This window comes from Drosophila grimshawi, unplaced genomic scaffold, assembly GCF_018153295.1.
Source record: "Drosophila grimshawi isolate 15287-2541.00 unplaced genomic scaffold, ASM1815329v1 contig_1369, whole genome shotgun sequence".
Lineage (NCBI taxonomy): Eukaryota > Metazoa > Arthropoda > Insecta > Diptera > Drosophilidae > Drosophila > Drosophila grimshawi.
Window position 1 is genome coordinate 4460434 of NW_025062891.1, and position 21512 is coordinate 4481945.

General features: G+C 38.8%; 3 protein-coding genes across 6 annotated transcripts in view; 2 read left to right on the forward strand and 1 right to left on the reverse strand.

The window, feature by feature from the left end:
* Positions 1-15484, reverse strand: part of LOC6559163 (F-actin-uncapping protein LRRC16A) — a 28137-nt gene extending 12653 nt beyond the window's left edge. For 3 of the 4 annotated variants that reach the window (XM_032735495.2, XM_032735494.2, XM_001987330.2), the window contains exons 1-5: positions 10950-11207; positions 3904-4001; positions 1669-1719; positions 1470-1598; positions 1305-1388 (exon numbers count right to left, since the gene is read on the reverse strand). In XM_032735495.2, coding sequence (XP_032591386.1) covers positions 1305-1388; positions 1470-1598; positions 1669-1719; positions 3904-4001; positions 10950-11046 — 459 coding nt within the window. In that variant the 5' untranslated portion in view covers positions 11047-11207. Of the gene's footprint in view, positions 1-1304; positions 1389-1469; positions 1599-1668; positions 1720-3903; positions 4002-10949; positions 11208-14685 lie in introns of those variants that run through there. The other variant, XM_032735497.2, reaches the window with a different exon arrangement.
* A 381-nt stretch (positions 15485-15865) lies between these two features.
* On the forward strand, positions 15866-21242 carry LOC6561168 (ubiquinone biosynthesis protein COQ9, mitochondrial). Its single transcript, XM_032734152.2, has 4 exons — positions 15866-15948; positions 19813-20507; positions 20571-20780; positions 20849-21242. The coding sequence occupies exons 1-4, from the start codon at positions 15888-15890 to the stop codon at positions 20885-20887; spliced, it is 1005 nt and encodes a 334-aa protein (XP_032590043.1). The 5' UTR covers positions 15866-15887; the 3' UTR covers positions 20888-21242.
* Positions 16037-18417, forward strand: LOC6561167. The gene has a single exon (XM_001987331.2). The coding sequence runs from the start codon at positions 16241-16243 to the stop codon at positions 18239-18241; it is 2001 nt and encodes a 666-aa protein (XP_001987367.1). The 5' UTR covers positions 16037-16240; the 3' UTR covers positions 18242-18417.
* Positions 21243-21512: the final 270 nt, after the last annotated feature.

Below are 21512 nucleotides of genomic sequence, written 5' to 3' on the forward strand. Positions count from 1 at the left end.
TCTATATATAATAATCTGGCGCTTAAAGTTGATAAAATGTAGGAAGAAAACAATTTGTATTTTCTATTTTAAGTTAATTTCATTGTTGTACAATTACTGAGTGGACGAGCGCTGTGAATCTCTCTCAAACTTAATGTTCACAAATTGATAGAACTTTAGCTTTGTGTAATTTTAAATCGGAACAATTTACATTTTATTTATTGTTTTTTGTTTTTCTTTTAAATTAAATATGAAGTATTTTTTTTGGAATTTTATATTATTATTAAAAAAAATCGTAAAAATAGCATACAACACTGAAATCTTTAAGTTAAGGACCTAAATCGATTTAGATTCTGAATTGATAAGTTTAGGAACTTGAGCAAAGTTCTGAATAGGAACCTTTTATCAAAATTAACAAATCATTGCTCTTTTGAAACGAATAACTTATTTAGAAATGCGCACAATTTGTTAATTGAATAATAAAAGAAATGTTTAATGTGTACAATTGATCAATTCTTGTGTCAAAAGCTAAGCATTTTCAAATGAATGAAATTGTAGTAGGTTAAATATTAAATTAGGCCTTAATTAAAGCGAAAATTGTGACTCAGGCGACTCTCGTCTCGCTGCTACACAGTTAGCTTACACACCCAAGGCACACACTCACACACACACACATACACACGCCATACACACCCCCTATCCTAAGCCAATTAATTATCTGGTGAAAAATTGAACAAGTTTTTTTGCATGTGTTTGAAAAAATGCCTAAAATATTAAAGTATAAGAAAGAATATTATAAAATTTCCACATTTCAATGAATTTGAAATGCATTGGTTAAAGAAATAAATGGATTTCAGATTTGTAAATTGTGCATATGGCAATTCGTCTATAAATATTAAATATTCATTCATTCAGTAAATATTTAAATTCGAATGAAAAGAGGCAATTGTAAACAATTTGGACATGCTTCGTTGATTCTTTTTGATTATTCATAACTGTGAATATAGAAATTAAGAAAAAAAAGGAAAGAAAACTATTTCAATGGAAAAATGGTGCATCATCAACTAAACAACAACGAGCAACACTAAAAAACTCACAAAACTTTTAGTTATTGCTTTGTTCAACTTTTGCTTGCCGAGTAAACTACTAGTAAAATACGCTTAAACATTGTACGAAAAAAGTTTTCATGTTTTGAAAGTTTTAAAACTTGGGTATCAATAAGTTTATAAACTAATGGATTAAAGTTGAAGCTTTCATCGGATTTCTTGAAATATATTGGATGGAAAAAAATGAGACAAATGCGTGTTTAGTTGAATTATACTTGCCTTTTTAATGATGTATTTGAGAGGAACTGTTGGAAATATTTGCTTAATGGCCGAGGCTAAATCGGTTAAGATGACATCAGCGTTCTGTGAATGTGAAAATGATATTAAATATGATATATATATGCATGTATATATATTTAATTATTATAATTGTGAGCTGCATACCGAGCTGAAATTGCCCGCATCGCCGGTTGTGGCAAACGAATATGGCCGATCGCTGGTGATTATTGAGAAATGTGTTGACTTTTTACTCTCGACGCCAACAATGTCCAAATAATGAAAATGGCATTCAATCTGTGAACAAAATGAGTTTTTTAATTAGCAATTAAGAATTAGCGTATCCAACAGCTGTGTATACCCTTACCTTGGTGGGCACCTTGGCACTGAGCAAATAAACGCGAACGGGCGTAAAAACCTGCAAAGGCGAAAAACAGAAGTGTTTAATAACTCAACTAAAAAGTTGAGGCTTGGTTGAGGGTTTTGAGGGTTGAGGCGAGGAGGGTTGGTAGCCTTTGACGTGCTGCAATTTCGTGGTAAAACTGAAAGCTAGTCGAACGTTAAGTGCATTGAGAGATGCGAGGTTCCCACTCAGCCAGCCTCACACGGCAAGGGGCAGAGACGAAGGACCAAATATAGGGGCAGGGGTAGGGCTTGGGCTAGTAGTAGTGGTTCGTTGCAAACTCAATTGAGTTGCGTTGAATGGCAGAGAAAACTTTTACAGCACTTAATTGAAAATCAAAGTGCGTCCGTTCTCTAATTCAGTTAGCCACTAGGAGCTGTATAGGAACTGTAGGAAATGCAAAGAGCAGAAGGTAGCTGGTGGTACCTCCTATAAGTAGTCAGCGGGTGCTAAATAGCTGCCGATGGCTAACATAAAAACGGTAATTGGACACTTTGTCTCAGCTCATTATATAAGCGGCTTTGTTTCTTTTTTTTATGGTTCAGCTCGTCCCTCGTACAAATCAATTTTCCAGTCATGTGAGTTTAAGCGAGGCGACAAATTAGCATAGGCCGGGCAGTTGGAGGCTCTAAATGCCGCTAAGTAGGCTATAAAATATCAATTACAGTTAAAGCTGCTATGTGACCCCAGACCCTGAAGCTCAAGTGGGTGGGCGAAGGGGGAGGGGCGAGAAAGGCTAAGAGGCAAATTTGCAGAGCACTTCAAACACATTTAAGCGGGCAGAAATGTGTTCGATTTTTTAATTGAGTTTTAGAGGTGGAACAGAGAAAGAGTAAAAGGAGAAAGAGAGAGAGAGAGAAAGAAAATGAGAAATAACAGTTGAGTGAACAAATGGAATAAGAGTGTGCTTTAAGTATATCGACTGCTTAATATATGTTAAATGTTTTAGATTTTTGTATAAACTGTACCCCTTAAAAATGCGTAAAGGGTATAATGCATTTGTGCCAAAGTATGTAACAGAAGAAAAATTTGACGCCTTCTTAAAATATAAATATTCGTGATCATTAATTATCAAAATTAAAAATTCTACGTACATATTGATTTAGAACATAAGTTTCTTTAACTTTTAAAGCTATAAATTAAAAACTTTTAGGCCTGTCCCATTTTCTTATAATTTAAAGGTTGCTTAGAAATCAACATTTTAGTTATAAAGCTTTTGAGTCGATTGATATTTAAATAAGAATTATTTTAAATTAAATAAATTAATGCTGAAAATTTAGTAGCCTAAAACATTGCACATATCTTTTAAATTGATAAAAATACTAATCAAATATATTTACAGTATTTACTTGAAAGAAAAAAGCCAGCGTTTGCATTAATACTCCGCAACAGCTGGAGCAATAAAAAATATTGCTTTGCTATTGCTACTGCTACGAACTTTAACAGAGAAATAACAGATCGAAAATCAGATAACTGAAATGGACTCTTTTCCGATCAGGTACGAGGAGAGCAAAACAAATATACGATTGGTATCAGAATAGCACAAGCTGCACCGTTTGGCTGACATGCTCTCGTTCTTTTTGCAATTGCTACAACTAGAGCAACAGACAGCACATCGAAGGAGTATCCATTTTAGTTGCTTGTTAAAGTTCGTAGCGTAGCAAAAGAAAAACGAAAAACTACGAAATAGCGTAGCATTTTCAATCACTGCAACCAACGCCAAGTATAGGCAAATTGTCAAATCTAAAACAGTATTGATTTATTTCATCTGTATGCACTGCTTTAAAGCTACAAAAAAGATTTTTTTTCATTTTAACTGTAGTTTTAACACACAGTACTTTCAGGTTTAATGCGCTGTCAATAATAATTTTAAGTCAAATGAAAGCGTTGCGTTAATATGCCCCTCTGGTGCCACGACTCAATTACAGGGCATCATCATTTGAATGCAATTTGGCCTGGCAGCCGCAAGCGATTCATCCTAGCGTGCAATTTCATATACAAATTAGAGTGCCCAGACTGGCCCAAAGCCGTCGCAAATCTGAGAAGCTGTCAGATAGAGGGGTTGGAGTCGGAGAGGGGAGTTAAGTGGGGGGAGGTAGGCAGCAGACTGATGAGGAACACCTGAGGCAATGCCAATTGGTGGTTGTTGCTGCTGATGCTACTTCTGCTTCAGCTGCTGCTTCTGCTGTCGACACTTACCAAGACACGATTCTCTGTTTTATCGCCTTTCGTTTCCAATTTAACCATATACTTGACCAAGATCTTTGTGTGCCGACCCAGTATGGACTTGACGCTTTCTGCAATGAGTGAAATTGAGAATAGTTGAATTAAAAAGATGAGCGGTTAATTAAATTCCAAAGCGATGACAGCAATTAACGGCATGCATTTATATTTATATATATATATGTATATATTTATGTATTCACATATATAATTCGCATTATGCACAATGCATAACAATTTCTGCATGTATTTGTATGAGGGTTATATCATAGACGATGTGACAGACAGACAGATAGACAGCACCTCGTATATTGCCTATTACACTGTTGTTCAGCTGCTTCTCAGGCCAAACACGTAGGCAGGCGGCAGGCACTTTATGAAGGCAACAACAGTTTGAAATTTCGCCGAGTTTCGCAGCCTTAGACACCCCTAAAGCACATCTCCTCCTCCCTCTCCCCTTACTCACTTCCATTATTTTCATTTACATTTCCAGCTACTTAACATAACAGCACACATACATACATAAACACACACACACACTGGCAGGCACACAGCGATGACGAATTTATTCAAAGTGAGATATTTTCATGTGCATTTGACAATGACAGCAAGAGCGGGTAATGGGGGGGGGGGGGGGAAGAGGGGGTTGGGCAGGGGCACACTTTGATTGTGTGCCCAGGTCTTGCTTTTATTATTGCTTTTGCTGTTGTTGTTGTTATTGTTGTTGTGGGATACCGGGGTACACAAGCATTAGCATTATGTCATGCGACAGGCACGCCAAATCTCAAGTATGCTAAGGCAAAAAACCGGACAGGGAGTTAAAAGAGTACAGAGTAAAAGAAGAAGGATGGAATGGGATGTGTGAGTCTGATAGGGGTCTGCGAGTTATGACTCCTCTCCTTGTCTGTATGTCTGCGTATGTGTATGTATGTGTGTGTGTGTGTGTGTGTGTGTGTGTATGTGTGCCTGAGCATGTGCCTTTATTCCAGAGGCATAAATGGAATTGAAATGTCAAATATTTTGGCAGCCAACCAACGACAGTTGTCAGCGTTGTTTTGCTCTGCTTTCCTCTGGGAAACCAACTATAAAACGACCCTTAACATGCCATAAGCGGAACAAGGAAACTCTCTTTCAAACTAATTAGCCGAAAATTAGCCAAGAACATGATAAGCCTATAAATAAACAAGGTGAGTTGTTGGCTCAGGTGTATTGTGTAAACAAATATGATTTATGAAAACATTAAGTATTATGAGGTGTAGTTCTTCTATGTATAAGCTTAAGTAAATAGGAGAAGTGGGGGCTCTATAAGAATAGTTGATATCTTGAAAGATTCTCAATAAAAATTCCGTATCATGATGTATATGAAGCAGAAATTATATAACAGGTCTGCGCAGAAAAACGGATATGGCGATAAGGAAGAGAAACGGATCTTAAGCAAATAACTCCATTATTTATTACAATGTAAGAGATATGGTTAAGAATTACTTCAAATATAGTTCGATCGATTGATACCCACGCAGTAAAACTACAAAGCTAGCTATAAAACTTCAATCAAAATTATGTTTAAATTTATCAAAAATAGTGTGGAAGAGTGTTCGCTTATCTTTTCATGGGTATACAAAATATTTCTAAAAACTGGATATAATGTTTGGATGTTAGAAAAAATCGTTATAACTTGAGTAATTCCATTGAATAAATCCGCATTACTATTTTGACCGCAACTGTATAATAAGTGAGCCAAAAATAAAGGAACGGACAAGCAAGGAATTTATTATATATAAGAAATATGGAACTTAAACAAAGAGCTCAATTTCCTTTTAGATAACTTATAACAATGTATTATAGATAAGAATGTAGATCAACATATCAGTCATTAATCAGTTGTCACTTAAGAGAAAATCACTCATATGTTTCATAAGAGTTTGCCATCATTGCTAATCACTTTTATTTAAAGTCGAAGCCCTGTTCTATTAATGTTTATTACCACCCGCTGGATATTTCACTGGTGAATCACACCCAAGAGAGCATTATCGCTTTAGGCCCAATTTAATGGTCTTTTTTAGAGTAGAAATTCCTTAGACAATAAATGGAATGGAAAGTGAAAAGCAAATAAAATACATAAATACAGAAATATGTATGCATGTGTATATTTATGTAGTAGGCAGTGGGGATTTGCATGAGGCATGGCCATAAAAGAGCAGCGGGAGCAATTAGCGCCCTGACCACACTCACTAAAAACGGCCCCAAATTTGTGGCCAAAAACAACAACAAACAACAAAAAACGAAACATTTTGGCAGCGAGTGAGCAGCTGCGGTTTGTTGTCTCTAAGTGCCAATTGTGGCTTATGAGCAACAGCGATTGTTAAGACCTGTAGACACGAACACGCATAGGCATACATAAATATATACATATCTATATATTATATGTGTGTGTGTGTGTTCCACCCACTTGTAACGGGCGTTAATAAAATAAAATAAAAACAAAAGCAAAAACAAAAACTATACAAAAAATTGAGAATGATAAAGATCAACATTGTGCCCAGCCAAGCGGCAACATTTGACAGTTAACTGCGAGAGAGAGAGAGAGAAAGAGAGCATAACATTTGGATGATGCTGTTATTCTTAATTGCAGAAAATGTGAATGAACTTTGTGTTTGACGCTTTTACAGCTGCGCTGCTCTCTCACTGCACGCGCTTTTGTTTTCTCGCTCTCTCTCATTCTCTTCTTGATTATTTTGTGTTTGCTGCACTGCTCGTTTGACACTATGTCAATATTACGATGACGCTGATGAACAGTAAACACACACACACACACATGCACAGACAAGTGAGTAACTGTTGACGGCAATGAAATTGCATTTGTCATATGCAGAAAAAAAACAACAATAAATTACTTGGAACTTTGCATGCCCTGTACATTTACATAATGTTATTTAGTTTCAATAAACCAAATGAATCAGTTTTCACGTGAGTAGAGACAAACTGTTAAAAGCTACACTTTATGATGTTCTTAACTTTTTTTTATTTCCCTACTGAATATTTTGTTTGATAGCTTTATTTACTTCCCTCAACAACAAACATTGTGGCAAATACAATAAACTTTATTATCTTTTACAGACTATTTGCAGAGCGGCGACTTTGCATAATACTCCAGTACATACACATGAAGTTCACCACATGTTTTCATGTAATTCTACACATTATCGAGGCTTGCGAGACAAATAGAGAGAGAGAGATAGAGAGAGAGCTTATTAGTCATTGAGCCATTGAGGCAATGTGAAACTTGCGTGGCCTTCACACAACATTTAACACTCAGTGCACCCTGTAGCAATTTGAAGCTGGTAATTAACTGTTACCTGTGTTCAGCAGCAGAAGCGGCAGTCTGGCCACTCTCGACTTCATTTCCGCTCAAGGGAAATTCAACTGAAATTGCCAAAACTGTCGCCAAATGCTGCACAGTGATAACACACAATACCTATTTTTCTGTTGGGGGAGGTCAAAGAACTGATTGTCGAATAGAAGATTCTCGATCTGAATAGCGGATTTGCCCAGCATTACGCTCTTCACAACATTGACAGCATTATTCTTCGAAGTGCTTGCAGAGCACCAGTGTGACCCAATTTGGTAAAAAAAAAAAAAAGTTGCTGCTGCTGTTGTTGCTGCCGCTTTTTTGCAGCACAATGGGCAGAGATTACACGAGTTCAAAATACTCGGATACAAGTGCAACTGTGGGCGTGTCTTTTACTGTGTATTTGTGTGTGTGTGTTAGTGTTTTTTGTGTGTTTGTGTGCTAGTCGCCTTGTCTGAGCCTTTTATTACGACACTTGTGTACTTTTTGTTGACTGTGCGCTCTTTTTTGCTGTGTGTACACACACACACTTCTACGTACTTAGATTTGTAAGCAGCACAAAGGCTGTCAAAACTGTAAATTATCATGCAGACTAAAATCAGTTATACAGTTTGACAGCTAGTGCACGCAACGCCCGCCACGAACAAGCAACACACACACACACACACACACACACGCAGACAAAGAAACACACACTCACATACATCTTGATGTGTTCATATTTATGCCAAGTCAAACTCAAAAGCTTCGCACTGGCAAAGGATTAGGCACAGTGCTGCCCAAATATAGACATGATTACACACGCAAATACACAAACACACGCACACAATAAAAGCACTGCACACAAATACAAATACACCGTTGATCATTATTCTTTGAAGCAGCTTTTTTGAAGTCATAAAGAATGCGACAATCGTTTCGAAATGTTTGCAAAAAAGCATCAACAACAAACAATGGGCAAGGCCTCTGCTACAGCTGCTTGAGCAGCTAACGGCAACTCTCTGTCGTAGACAAACGCCGCACAAAAGAAAGTTAAACGAAGATTTTTGATTTTCGTTTTCTTTGCACACACAACTTTGTGATTACTTTACGTTATGTTAATTATATTTGCACAATGAAAAGGCGAAGCAGACGCAGAGAGGGAGGACAGAGAGAGAGAGAGAGAGTGGAAGTGGGAGGCACTCACAGACAGACAGATATACTACAGACTGACAGATATTGTAATTTACTTTCGCGGGTGATTAACAGCTGACATTGTTGTTGTTGCTGTTAACTTGGACAGCTGTGCACATTGCCTCTGTTAAAGTTGTAAACAATGTCGGATTGACCCTGAAGCTCAACAACATAGATGCTGTCTGTTGAGAAGTGTTCACTTTTGTTCTAATTGCTGTAAATCTATTTTAAGCAACACCTGAGCTTTGTATGTGGGCGTGAGCTTTATTTATGTTTGACCTGAAAACGCAATTTGTGCAAATATATTTGATGCTGAGCTTTCGAGCTGTGGACACAATGTTAATGTCGAGCGACGAGCATTAGAAAGCGACAGGTTAACCATGTGTGCTCGCACTCTCTCGTTCGCTCTCTCTCTCTCAAACTATTCTTTTTGTACTCCCCAAAACGCGATAAAGTGGAACACGCCAATGCGACTGACCAGCAGCAGGTCAGGGATGAGAGAGAGGGAGGAAGAGAGAGGGAGAATTGCAGGCGCGCATCATTAACGTCACTTTTAGTTAGGTGACACAATTTCACCTAATGCTGCTGCTACTACTACAGCTGCTGCTGCTTGGCGACCTCAAAATGGAGCACAGCTCAAGAGCCAAGAGCTTTTCAGCATTAGTTTTTGTTGTTCGCTGGTGTCAATTCTGCGCGCTTTATTTAGTTTTATTTTTTTTGTGTCGCTTCTTTAAGTCGATATGCTGTCAAACGGGTTCTCAGTTCAACTTCAGCGTCAACTTTCAATCTGTCCGAAATTGTCGCCGGTGAATGCAAAAAATGTGTGTGCAGCACTAATGAGACGCATGAGATGCATGAAGGATAACTGGAATTGGAGCAAACTATAAAATAAACTGGCACACGCAACACTCCAATAGACAGAGAGAGAGAGAGAGAGAGCGAGAGAGTGTAAAAGTAACAGAACCAGAGAGACGGAGAGAGAGTGGAAGTGCTAATTGCATACAATTTGCAATTAGTTGCATTGGAAATGAGCTAGCAGCAGACGTTTAATTGGTCACATGAATTATTCAGCGAGTGCATTTATTGGAAACCACCATGTAGGTCAATCGTGGGTCACACACACACACACACACACTCGCATACACACACATAAGTCTCAAGGCCTTCACTGGCCAAGAGCCCATCCAATAAATTTTCACAGTTTTGCATTTTTGTCTGGAAGTTGTAGGCTTTACATAAATAAGTGGAGCCATTCAAATTTGGAAAACTAGTTTCTACTTTTTCCTCGGCTGTTGCAAGACCATCGAGATAAATACACACCTGGACAGTAAAATAGGTGTGACGACATTACTTATGAATTATCAAAATAAAGTGTAAGCATCATGTCGAAAATACAACGAATTATTTTTTTGTTATAATTACAAATTGAACTGCACAGGGAAATAAGTTGCATACAATTAAGAAAACTTTGATTTATTATTTGTTGAATATATTCATTAAATTGAAGGCTTAACTGAGTTACTAAATAATATTAAATGGCTCAAGGACATTGCTACAGGACATTCCCTAAGGATAGCAGATAGAATGTAAGCTTTAAGATCAAGGCAGTCTCAGAACTTCATTAGAAATGCTCTTAAGTAAAAAAAAAACTACCGAAAGACGGGAAGGATTCAAGAAAATCAGCAACCAATAACCGATAATCGAGAAAATTAGCTAGTAGAATATCCAGTAAAGTTCCTTGGAACAACAAATTTGAAGATGGGGAAAAACTTCGCATAATGGACATGATACACTACATTTTATTTTAGAAAATTCACAAGCATTGTCTTCTTTTTAGTTGGCAATTCCTTAGATTTAACAAAATTTAAGTATAATGGACAATTAATATGAATTAGAAGCAGAAGAAATAAGCAAAGGAAAAGTGGCAGAAACATCAAGATAAATTTAAACTTAAGAAAAACAACATGGGCAAAAAAAAAAGGTGAAACTATTTTGAAAACGTTTACAATTGCAAAATTAGAATTACTAAACTGCAGTAATCGTAGGGTATAAAAAATTGACATTGGCGCAAACTCAATTGGAACTTAGCGCAATCAAAATAAGCAAAACAAAACAGTTGAAACTAATTTTATATTATTTACTGCAATGAGAATTACTTTAGTGCAATAATAACTTTTGACGCTATCGATAAGATTTCTTTGATTTGGCTAAATCGCACTTTGGCAAAACAAACGAATAAACGCATTCCGTTCATTTTGAACAAGTCAACTTCCGCTGAAAATAGGTGCAGCAATGTTATTTATTACTTCATTGTTACTCGTGTGAAAAACGCCTTTACGCTCTCTCTCTCTCTCTCTCTCTATCTCACACTCTCTGGCTCTCTTTCTTAGTGTGATCTAGTTGTTGGTCAAAAGATGACGCATTAATCAAACACAATAAAATATAGGCTGTTGTCTGTGAGTGTTGTGTGTGTGTGTGCTTTTATGTAAGTGTATCTCACCTTCGTCTTTAGATTTCTTAACCACGTCGCGAATTTGCAGCTCTATAATGCGCCGCAGATACTGATCGATGTGATTCATCATTTCGTTTGTGTACATCACGTAACACGTAACACGGAACACGTAACAAAAGTAGCACAATTCTTGAATGCAAATAATAAACAATGTGAACAATAATAACAACAACAGAAATTAATAAAAGCGGATTAACAAAGTTCTCTGACGGATTTACCAGTCAGGCACAAAGCGCTGCGAATTCAGCACTGAGTCGAGCTGGCCAGTTAACTGCGAACGCCTCTTATCAGCACGTTGCGCTTATCAGTTGACGAAAGAAAAAAACAAAGAGAGAGAGAGAGAGAGAGAGAGAGAGAGAGAGAGACCCCCAGCGAGCGGGGGAGATACAAGAGTGCGATTGAGTGGGGGAGAGAGAGAGAGTGCAATGCATTACCTTAGTTTTTGGGTGTGACCGCGAGCTGTGCGCTAATACACTGTACAACAAACACACAAGATACCGTTAACGAAGAGCGATTGCAACGTAAATGAAAGAAATGCAGTGAAGCATTTTGTTTTTGACTTGTGCTTATCTCGAAATGTATTTTTCAAGCGAAAATATGATATATGTGAAATAGAACATAGAAAAGATCACAAATATACTTGAAACAAACAAAAAAAATGTATAAAATTAATAATAATAACAATAATAAACAATTAAATAAAAATATTCATAATAATCAACGATATTTGTTTTACTTTTGTAATTGCTTTTTTGCTTCTTAAATATTTGTATGCTCTTATAACAAATGCAGTAGTTCATTAAAAATTTAAAAAACATTTCCAATATTTTTAAAGAAAGCACACAATTTTAAATTTGCGCTTAATTGACAGCGAACATAAGTCAAAAATATAAAAAGAGCAGTGATATTAACTAAATGTTCAGCTAGCATATTTGGCTAAGGTATTTGATGTTAGCTAAAAGGTTCTTGCATAGACGCAAATAATAATGGACACCGGAAATTGGTTAACGCTTGACAGCGCAACAGAAGCCGACGGGCGTGAAAAATCAACAAGCAGCAAGCAGTAGCAGCAACAACAACCCGCAACAAACAACCAGCAACAAACAACAACAACAGGCAACAAGCGACAAAGCGAATCAGAGTCGACTTACAGTTTTGAGAGCAACTCACTCAGCGCTCTGGCAATTTTCATCAAGTTCGTTGGCATTCGCGCTAATTTGATTTGAGTGCAATGACAGTAAATCCAGCAGCTACCATTTAACTAGAAGAAGACAACACCCCCCCCCCCCCCCCCCACCCGACCCATCCCTCATATTTCTCCCTCTTAGCTGACGTATTGTCCTAACGCAAAACTCTTCTCACCAGGTGCAACGTTTATTTTTCTATTTTGTTGTTGTTGGCAACTCTCCCAATTAGCTTTAGTCTAATTAGCAGAATGTTAGCATTAACATTTCTGTTTTTTCCTCAAATGCTCATAAATTAAAGCAAATGTTTTCATTTTATTTATCTATCTATTTTCGACTGCAACTGGAATTTGGAGCAACTCAACCATTGACAATTTTATTTATGTGGCCCAAAATGACTGGCTGCTGTTGCAGTTGCAGCTGCGCTCCCCTTGGAAAAATTCCAGCGTGAAAATCAAATCAAAATAAACTCGAACACAAAACTCAATTGGGCCTCTGATTTATGCTGAATTTGTGTTCCTTTAACTGTCTGTTTGTGTTTTTGTTTGTGTTTGCGTTCTTTTTTTGAGTCCATTTCGGACACCTGTGTATGTGTGTTCATTAATCATTGAAGGGGGCGCTCCCCCTACCAACTCTACAGTCTGACAGCGACCTAATCACGAGTCTCGCTCAGATAACGAAATCAGCGATCCCTAATTGAGCTGTTTTCCAATCGCAGTCAATAGACAAACAAACAAAAAGTGAACAGCAAAAACCTTTGCCTTTGATAAGGCAGCACAGCAAATATTACGTGAATTGTATGCAAACATTATAAATATCAATTGAATAATTGTTGACCATATTCTCTTCAGGTTTACGCAAACTAAAACGAATATATTTATTTATTGCAATAGTCTGAAAATTGTTCAAGCATATTTGCAGTTGCGATCACTGTTGTAAAATGTGTGGAATTCAAGTGAACACAAACAGAATCCAGTCAGATTTAATATTAACTTTATTAATTACATTTGTTAATATTAACTCTTTATTTATTAAATTGATTAATATTAGATATAAAAGATTTAATTACATATTACAATATTATAAATAATTCCAGTAGCCTTTCAGCTTTGCTATTAGTAATTTATACAATAGAATGTTAATTCTTTATATTTCTTTATTTTAATTAATTGAATTTGCTTAAATTTTTTTTTAGTAAATTAAACTTTTTAAGTGTTTAAAACAACTAATAGAAAATACTTAATTCAATTTATTGAGGATATTTAGACGTGACATGCATATTTAAACATATATTTATGTATTTTATCTTAATTTGAACGGTTTTTATCTTCGCAATGTGTTGATTTTTGAAACGTTGCCAATTAAAACAATAATGATGTTGCTGATGACGTTCAATTTAATGATGATGATGATGTTCAATTTAATGATGATGTGACCAGCTGCTTCTACAATTTCCGTGCGTGATATCGAGGCGCATTTTTAAATGGCATTCAGGCAAAGCTCTGACTAACAGTTATTTACAAGTGAGCATATATACACATACACATATACACACATGCATATATGCACACACACACACACACATTTATATTTACTGACATGTGAATGTTTGCTGATTTTGTATATCATGCAGTTATAAGTCGCCATAAATGTTTTTGTTGTTGTTGCTGCTGTTGTCATTAATGTTATTGTTCCTTCTACTTTCTGTTTTGCAGCGCTCAACTGAATTTCAGCTCAATTAAATATCATGGCGAGAGCAATTAACAACTATAAGAGTGCAATAGTGCTCACTAAGAATATACCCTATAGTCGGGTCTGAATTTGCCTGGCACATATTTTTTTCTTTCATACAGTATGTAATTTTGTATATTTATAATATTTTAGGCTATAAAAATATATAAATTAGAGCGAGTAGGGTATAAAAATAAAACATATACTCATTTTTTCTTTAACTCTCCCCTTTTGTAAACATATTACCAAAGCACATTTACCCCTTGTGTTTGTGTAAGGGGTATTTAAAGCGCAAACTATGCGAATGAATGGGAAAGAAACACACAACAAACATATAAACACACACTCATAACTACATATGCATGCAGTGCGTGCATTTGCACTTTTGCAAGCTGCAGTTAAGGAGCCATTGAGCAGCGCATCTCAAACTGCTGCTACTCAAACCCTTCAAACTGATTTTGTCTGCTGCTAGCAAAAACACACAAGAGCGGACAGGGTGATGAATGGGGGGCAGGCAGTGTGGCGTGTCCGTGTCGCATTGTGGCGAAACGGAAGTGCGCCGAGAGCGGGGAGCGAAGCAAACGTCAAGAACAAAACATAAAGTAAAAGCCGAAAACAAAACAGCAAATGAACGGGGGATGCATACAAACAAAAAAGAGAGAAAAGGGGGATAGAAGATTATGCAGAATGCAATTCACTGCTTCAAAACAAAGAAGAGGAAGAAGAGGAGGAAGAAGAAAAGTAAGTAGAACCTGAGGTGTGTGGGTGTGAAAACGATAACGATTACGATGACGATGACGATTACTCACCATTGAGGTCCTTGGTTAATTGCGAACGCGTCGACATTTTGACAGGCCCAAAAAATATTTGGTTTGTTGTTTTTTTTTTTTTTGCGGCGAAAGTAGCAGCAATTTGGCAGCCAGTGAAAATGAAGTCAAACAGGAATAACCACCTTGACGAGCGGCCAGCGGAGGCGGGGCGGGTACAAGGAAAGGGCCCAAAGCAATTTGCAGTTTGCTGTTGTTGTCGCTGCTGCTGCAGTTGTTGTTGTTTGTTGTTGCTGTCGATACAATTTCAATCCTGAGACGAAGCCGCTGCGCACAAAACTGGATTTGAGCCGGGCTTGAGAACAGGAACAGCCTTAAATTGTTGCTCAGACATATTTCGCTTTTTCACACACAGACGCACCAATTTTTTCCCTTTTTTATACACACACACAGAGACACACTCAACACACACAGAGATTTTCACACGGTTTTCCACCCTTGTCGGGGGTTTGGGGTTTACTGGAAGTTTACTTTTTGCCTAAACTAACTAATTCTAATTCGTTAAACACTTTAGAAATGCTTTATGTAAATTTCGTTTGGTTTTTCTGTGATTTTCGCCGTTTAAATTTTGATTATTTGCTTTGGAATTTCTGCGATTTCGTTTTGAATTATTTTTTGTTTTTTTGCCGCATTCGCGTTTAATTTTTTTGCAACAACAAATTGAACACTTTGTGGTGAAACTATATGGCGCTGCTTTCAATTGACTTTGGCGCGCCGCCCAGTTCGTTTATTGACTAAGAAATTTCGCAGTGGTTTGCAAAAAAATTATGCTTAAAAATTAATAAAAAATTCAGTGCTCGCACCGCGAGCAGCACACACACACGATGAATGAAAAGCGCTTGGACTACTGAACGGTGTGACCAGATTGTGCAAGTTATTAAATATGCAGAATGAACGCGAGAAAAAATACCAAACAGCTGTTGGTGCACAGCCACACAGGCGGCACTTTAAGAAGCAATGTTAGTTTAGCTATGAAAAATATGTATTATTAATGATTATTATGCACATTTAACGTTTGCAAATGCACTTATTTAATTTGTTGCACTATCAACCCTAACTGAACAGTGCTGCAAAATGCCGAATGGCTGAGTGTGTTTACAGCACTCTGTCCGCTGCTGTGGTGAATGGCAATAGAATAAGAAGAGTAAATATCAGTTGAATCAGACAACGTTTGGAGCGCTAAAATGGCAAATGTGCGCTGTGTGCAAAAGTTACTACGCCTACAAAAGTTTGTGCTGCCATTCAGTAAGTAAATCATTATTTGAACAACAAGTGTTAAGACAGGCCAATGCCAAAAAATGCGACAGCAGCTGCCGCAACATAGCTGCAACATTCGCCCCATTACGAAATACATCCAGGCATTCAGAGCGAACAGCTGATTTTGAACAAATTTCTACGTTAGGGGGGGAATGGATAAAGCTGCCGGTCGCCAGACGACAAACTATTTCCACAATTTTTCAGTTTCATTAAAATCAAAGTGAAAACAAAAAAAAAAAAAATCGGAAAAAAGGAAACAGTGTGTGTGCGTGTGTATAAAATGGAAACGAGTGCTGCGGCTAATTTACTGCGTCTGATCAAACAGCTGCTGTTGGAACGCGCCTTCGATGGCATCACAATGCTTTTTCACAGTGCCGCCGAGGCGGCAAAAAATGCCCCTCATCTGCCTGCAATCGCCATGGATCTGTACGGCGATATTTGCGCGCCAACGCTAACGGATGCCACAAATGTGGACGATGCGCCACTCTTCGATTGCTGCAACGAGTTGCTCAAAATTGTGGCACAATATGCTCCGTTGCAGCAGTTTATGCTGGAACTGATGGAGAAGATCGAGGAGAGCAGCAGCATTGCGATATTCTCGGCATATCTGCGTGCCCTCCAGGTTGTGCTGCTGCGTCAGGGCAACGCCAAGCCGCAGGCCATCGAATGGTGCCTCCACTCGGTGGTCACTCGGCTGAGGGCTCTGCCCCTGCCCGACTATGTGAGTGCCGGCTATGATGGGCAGCAGGCACTGCTGCTGGAACAGGAGCAACAGATCGAGCAATTGATGGCCCACTATATTACCATTGATCTGTGCTACCAGCCGCTGTTGCAGCAGATCCTGCAGTTCGATCTGCGATCGCCTGGTTTTCGCGATTGCAGCTTGAATCGTCGCAATGTTTTCACCTGCTTTCTGCTGCAGTTGCTCGACAAACCGTTGGCGCTGCTCGAGCTGAGCAATGTGACGAAGAGTCTATTGGATCCCGGCGAGAAGCCGGGTATGTGGCGCCTCCGACCCGAGCTGACGCAGCGCAACTTTTTGCGTGCACGCGCCAAAGCTGGCCGAGCACAGACCTATGTGCAGCAGGTGGTGCAAAAGTTAACTGGCGATGCCACCCAGCTGCTGGGCGATCCCTATTATCTGCTCGGTCTGGTCGAGAACCGAGCACGCTGGAAGCGACGCCTCGATCCCTCGAAGGGTGTCTTCGAACTGACCAATCTGAATATATTCCTCATCGACGAGAAGCTGCCGCTGACCGCTGTCGGCATGTATTATCACGCCATGCTCGTGGGTCAACTGCTGCCCCCCACTGCGCCAAAAATCTATGCGCCACTCTTCATCTTCGAGGCGAGTCTGTATTTGGTGGCAGTGCTGCTGGAGCAATCGGAACCACCGCTTCAACATTGCGGTCTGCGGCTAAATGAATATGTGCTGAGCATCCAGACGGAGCCGGTGCCGCAGGCTTCGCTGGATCTGGAGGTGCACAAGCGCTATTGCGACGCCCTGTGCAAGATCACCGGCTATGCGCCGCAGGAGTCACTGCGTCGCCTCGGCCTGCAGGTGCTGCATCATTATGTGCTGGCCTTCGAGGATGCCGCCAAGTATTTCATACTCAAGAATCTGCTGGATACGCTGCAACACGATGGCATTCGTGGTTACTTGGCTGGTCTCTTCAAGGATATTGTCGCTGTGCATTTGGCACGCCGGAATTTGCCACTGCCGGAGGTGTATTGTGGGCTCAAGTTTCGTTCGATGCTGCTGCAGTGCGTCTGTGTGCTACCCGAGGATGTCAAATCGGATCTGTTGGTGCATTCGAATAGCATTGCGAGTGCTTTGAATGTGCTGCGTTATTTCCCTGTTGCGGATCGGGATAATCGTACGGGTTTCTGGCACATTCTGCCAGAGATTCAACAGCGTTTGCTGGAGCCACTGGGCAAGGCATTGAACTTCTCGCTGGCCCACTATCGTGCGTACCGGGAGCGGGTGAAGAATGGCCAGAGTGCCTCCGATGATGAACTGATGCAGAAGCAGCTCAACATGCTCGCCGTGAACATCAGCAACAGCGGCATGGCTGACGATGGCGGCGGAGGCGGCGATAGCGGCCATCTGCCGGATATTGGACGCGAGGAGAAATTGGAGGTGTTGGCCACCTCCATAACGGGTCTGGAGTCGTTGCGTGTCATCTATTTTCTGGCCAGCGATTGCATCGAGCAGAATAGCAATCAACGCAAACTGGAATCGGAGCCAGTTGCCATGGATTTAGATGTGGAGCAGCCCTAATCCCCTCGTGCACAATACCCAAAAACCCACTTTTGGTCACGCATATTATTAGGTTTATCTATATATATATAGATCCATATATATATATATAACTTTGTATCTCGCAAACGAAATGAAAACGAATTTTTGTCTGACTAAAATATTATGATTTGGCTTAGTTTACTTTTTTTCATTTATTTTGTTGCTCTTTTTGTGAACTTGGGTTGACGGCTTGGTGCTAATTGTCCAACAAGCTGAGCTCCGGTGGCCAGCTGACCAAATTGTGCTAATTAAATGCTAAACTAAATGCGCTTTAGTTGTTTCCAATGCGACCTTCAATTTGTCATCTCTTGCCGCATTCTCAGTTGATCCTAACAATTAGGCTGCATGGGGAAATCCATTTGAAGACAACAGCGTCTCTTCAAATCTATGAAAATCTGCTTGGGCTTAATTGAATATACATATTCTCTATGTGTGGATTGACCTACGAACTTACAGAGTTAACTTCATAGGAATAAAAACGCTTTACCAGTTTAGAGTTTAAGCGTGAAAGCAATAAAAATGTTCTTAGCACGCAAATAATTAAAATATATATATTATATGCATATATATATATATGGCTAATTGGGTTAACTGTTTATATATATTCGGTATAAAGATTAAGTTTAAGCGTGAAAGCAATAAAAATGTTCTTAGCACGCAAATAATTAAAATATATATATTATATGCATATATATATATATGGCTAATTGGGTTAACTGTTTATATATATTAGGTATAAAGATTAACCTACGAGCTTAAACTTTAAATGTTCCTAACTCGTGCATATTTAAAATGCTTGACAAATATATATTAAAGCAGCAAATTAGCTTAGTTGATTATACATTCCATACCAAGATTGATTTAAAGTTTAAGCTTCAAATGTTCTCGACGCGCAACATTAAAATTAAAATTCTTAACAAATATGCATTTACGAAGCTAATTTAGTTTATATAAAGATTACAGATTACACACCCTTCTAGACCGAAGTACAATTGCCGTCATCTCAATTGTAAGAAATCTGCCAATTATCGGATAGAGATGCTGATCAAGAATATATAAATATATTTGTTTATTTTAGTTAATGGCGACTTATATCAGTCGATACCAAAAATACAAAGACTAAAAAAAAAACCAATTAAACTTAATATTAAAAACTAAATAAAAAAGAAAATAAATATTTTTAAGATATATATAATTTATGGGTTCGGGCACGTCTCCATCAATGCGTGGCAAATTCAAAACAATTTGTTTACTTATTATACTCAAGGGTATAACAACAAATAATTCATTATTCTATTACACTATTGTTAACATTTAATGATACAATGGCAAACAGTTTCCCAGCATTGTTGATGAGTCTAAACACAAAATAACAAATAAGAACACTAATCGAATGCTTGATGAGCTGTTCGCAGTGTAGAATGAGGGATGGGCTCTAAAAATGACTTGATCTTTCCAAGTGTAATGACTAGCCTTCATCAATCTAAGCAGTATTAGTTATATACATATGAAAAACAATCAATTTGTTCCAATCCCCTCCTGCTTTGCAGATGCACAAAGCTGCTTGCTGGCAACGACATGCAACGCCGGCGTAACTGCATCTTTTCACACACTGCAGCAATGCAGAACGTTAAAGCCCACCTCAGCTCTGAGACGCAGCTATGCCAAGGAGACGGACAAACTGGATGATTTTCGAGCACGCGAGGAACAGCGCGAACGGGAACGCGATGCCGCTGAGCAGGCAGCTGCAGCAACAGACACACAAGGCGATGGCGGTGGCGGAGAGAGAGGCAAAACCAGCGAGGAGGAGGCAGCCAAGCAGGCGAAAGTGGATGGCATACGCAGCCGGATATTGGATGCAGCAATGCTGCATGTGCCACAGCATGGCTGGACCAAGCAGGCCATCATCCAGGGTGCCGAGGAGTGCGGCTATCCAAGCGTGGTGCATGGCATGTTTCCCGAAGGTGGCTTTGCGCTCGTCTCCCACTTCAATGGCAAGTGCAATGCGCAGCTGGTGCAGCAGCTCCAACTGCAAACGAACAATGGCCAGCTGGAGGTCAACGATCCGCTCGATTTCCTTGTCCAAGCAGTGCGTCAACGTCTCACCATGATTGAGCCCTACAAGACGCAATGGCCACAGGCAATGGCATTGATTGCTCAGCCCCAGCATGCATCCACGGCGCTGGCGCAGGTTCTAACGCTGGTCGATGACATCTGCTACTATTCCGGCGATCGTTCCGTTGACGTAAGTTTGTCTCCGCCGCAATTCTCAAGTGAAGCCTTGTTAATCTCCATTGTTCGCTTGCAGTTTGGCTGGTATACGCGACGCATTGGCCTGGCAACGATTATGAAAATGACAGAGCTGTATATGCTGCAGGATGCGTCGCCGGCGCATGCCCAGACCTGGGAGTTCCTCAAGAATCGCATGGACGAGGCTGTGCAGCTGCAGATGGCACTCTCCCAAACCGAGGGCATGACACAAACATTTTCACGTTCCTTCAACTCGGCTTTCATAACGGTACACATATATATGACTATTATATCTATAGAATCTGTTCAACTAATCCTCAACTTTGTTTTTTGCAGGCGAGAAATATACTCGGATTGGGCTATAGTCGCCATTAGCAAAATGCCAAACGACAGCAGTCAGCCCAAAGAGTCCAACAGACAGAGAGATTTGTGTTATGTAAAAAATAAAACTATATATTTATATATATATATATATATATATATAAAAGATTTATACTTATAAATCATCATATACTGTACTCGTATACCTGATATATTTATGTATATTTTCAGAGGTGTTTGTTCAAGCAGGTCGTTTAACTACAGATAAGCTGTTAATCTTATGTGGATTGGATTGTTTTAGTTGTGATCAGTTATGTTAGAAAATAGATAGATAGCCCAAAGCTGACTAGTAACTTGTATCGATTAATTTCTAATTACAATTAAAGTTCAGCACACACATAAAAATCTTAAAAACACTCGTATTAAATATTTGCAATTTATTTAAAGTTTCGTTAAAAGTTTTTTCAGCATATAAATAAAATTCACCTTTTAACCTATTTACTATTTACTCGTATGTCGCTAATCACCTTAACTTAACTTAATATTACATTCTCATCTGTTTATACTAATGGCTCTACAGTTATTCGACCTATATAATTCTAATAATTGATATTTTTTGGTGTAATCTAACAAACTATGCTTTGTTTAATTAAATTGGCCTAAGTGTAAAGGCCTTAAT